Source organism: Buceros rhinoceros, unplaced genomic scaffold (genome assembly GCF_000710305.1).
Source record: "Buceros rhinoceros silvestris isolate BGI_N320 unplaced genomic scaffold, ASM71030v1 scaffold37728, whole genome shotgun sequence".
NCBI lineage: Eukaryota > Metazoa > Chordata > Aves > Bucerotiformes > Bucerotidae > Buceros > Buceros rhinoceros.
Window position 1 is genome coordinate 6944 of NW_010429279.1, and position 2356 is coordinate 9299.

General features: G+C 37.8%; 1 protein-coding gene across 1 annotated transcript in view; it reads left to right on the forward strand.

The window, feature by feature from the left end:
• The window catches only part of DDX59 (DEAD (Asp-Glu-Ala-Asp) box polypeptide 59), an 8371-nt gene that overhangs the window by 5665 nt on the left and 350 nt on the right, over positions 1 to 2356 (forward strand). The window contains exon 6 of the mRNA XM_010142589.1: positions 500 to 635. Coding sequence (XP_010140891.1) covers positions 500 to 635 — 136 coding nt within the window. The remainder of the gene's footprint in view (positions 1 to 499; positions 636 to 2356) is intronic.

Here is a 2356-nt window from a genome sequence, read left to right on the forward strand (position 1 = left end):
GGGGGGGTTGATAGAATTAAAACAGTAATTTTTTTTTAAAGGTATCTTAATTTGAATAAGTTAACTCATAATTTATTGCTTTTCTGCAGTAAAACCTGGAGTACTGCTGGGGGAGAGGAGACACAGACGGGAGCAAGCAAAACTGTAGATAATAATGTAATTTTAAATGTAGAGAAATACCCAAGACTATTTCCTAGGTTATTTGCTTTGAAATGGGGATTTAAATATGCATTTAACTTTAATTGCCTATTTTTAAAATTAAAAATATTTTTAAAATTAAAAATATTTTTAAAATTTCGGTTTTGAGCTCTCTTTGTTTAGCTCTGTGAATTAAATTCCTATTAAATCAAGAATACAGGGGGGCCATCCTCTCTTGTGCAATGGAATAATCCCACTGGTTGTGTTCTTACACTGTATAACTAAACCTAGCCTATGCTTGGAGAGGTTAAAAATATAAATAAGGAAAAAAATTAATTTTTATTTTTTCCTCCCTTGCCAGGGATTACTTCAAGAGAAGTATGAAGTTATAGTAAGTACTGGAGTCCTTGGACGAGGGCTTGACCTTGTCAATGTCAAACTGGTAGTAAATTTTGATATGCCATCAAGTATGGATGAATATGTACATCAGGTAAATAAATAAATTGCTAAAGCATTATTTGAAAAGTATACTGAAATATGATGTCCACCTATGGAAATTTAAATGTAAACAAAGATTATTTTCGTCTTCAGAATATTGCTTTTGTAGGAAAGAGAGGTGCTGAGTATCTCTTCCATAAGTCTGTTAGGTGAATTACTGAAAGCTTGAACTCTGTGCTTTTATCTCCTTTGTAAGTTGCTAGTACCTAGAATAGTTCTTAGATCAATGTCATTTGCAGTATTATTCTTCATGTTTCCTACTCTTGTGTCATAAAGCAAAGTTTATCCTGTTTTTGCAGTCTGCATGAAGAAAGGCCAGACACCCACCTTTCTGCTGCAGCTCATCTGCAGGGGGAAATGTACATGTGAAAGAATCGAGAAACCGGTCATGAACTTGTGTTTTCAGTCCCTTTCGCTACTCCAGTATCTCCCCTCATTTTTTCTTTCCCTGAGGATTTCCTGCTTTAAAAAGTGTGGGTTGTGCATTTCTGTGTGTATTTGCGTGCATACACACCCCCCAACCCTAGTGTGGCTGTCAGATCAAGAGAACTAATTGTTACCCTCTGTTTGGCACTTTTGTAGCCACCACACTGTGTCCAGTTTTGAGACCATCAAGAACAAGCTGGAGAGAGTCCAGATGAAGTCAGGGTGCTGGCACACGGGACATGCGAAGAGGGGCAGGGGGGGACTGGGCTAGTTAGGGCTGGAGTAGAGGTGTACTTGCTGTTTTCTGTTTGGTGTGGGTGGTTCCAGAGCAGGCAGAGCCGTGCTCTCCTTGGAGAAGCACAGTGAAAGGACAAGAGCCAATGGTCACAACTTAGTGCAAGGGAAATTCTGGCCTCGTAACAGGGAAGAATGCTTTTCACAGCAAAAGTAGTCAGGAAAGGGACAGGGTGCCCACAGAAGCGGTGGGACCTTTGTGCTTTGTAGCCACTTGAGACTTCATAGGACAAGGCCCTGAGCAAACTGCTGTGATTTTGAAGTTAGCCCTGTTCGGAATTGGTGGAAAGGACCTCTGGCAGTGATCCAGGCTCATGAACTCCTGAAGCATTCTGTGTTACTAACTGCAGTACACCTCTCTGGTTTTTAATTACCTGCTGCTAAAGTTTCAAAAAAGTAATAAATAAACAAAAACGGTCTGTCCTAGTGTCAAAAAACAATACCAATATTAACATACCCTCTCTTCCTAAGTGGAGAGTTTTTGTAGGTTCTTTTCTAATTTGACCATGCACTTTGGATAATACTGATAAATAATTTCAAGTTATTAGAACATTGAAAGTAAAGGTAATTTTTATGGTCATGCTTATACCTGTTGTGCTTGATACAAGGTAGCATTGTAGAGCATACAAAGTGTACATGTACATGACATTGCTTTAATAAACATTTTTAAAAACCTTTTGTTTGGACCAGATTTACTGTAAGCTTTTGCCCATAGACTATATCCTATATCTCAGTATCAATATTGGACTTCTGGTATATCCCATAAGCTAGTTGTAATTTTAGATGCATTTAAGCCAAAGCTTCAGTTTTGCCTAACATGAATTCAGGAAGTTTGTTAAAACTTTGCTCTTAGGGGATGAGATAAGGAGACTTGGCCTTGTCACTTAGGTTTATTGCTGTTTTATAACAACAAAATGTATAAATTTTCAGAATATTTGAAGGACTTCCATTTAGCATTGATAACTTAAAATGAGTTTTTGCTTTTTCAGGTTGGAAGAGC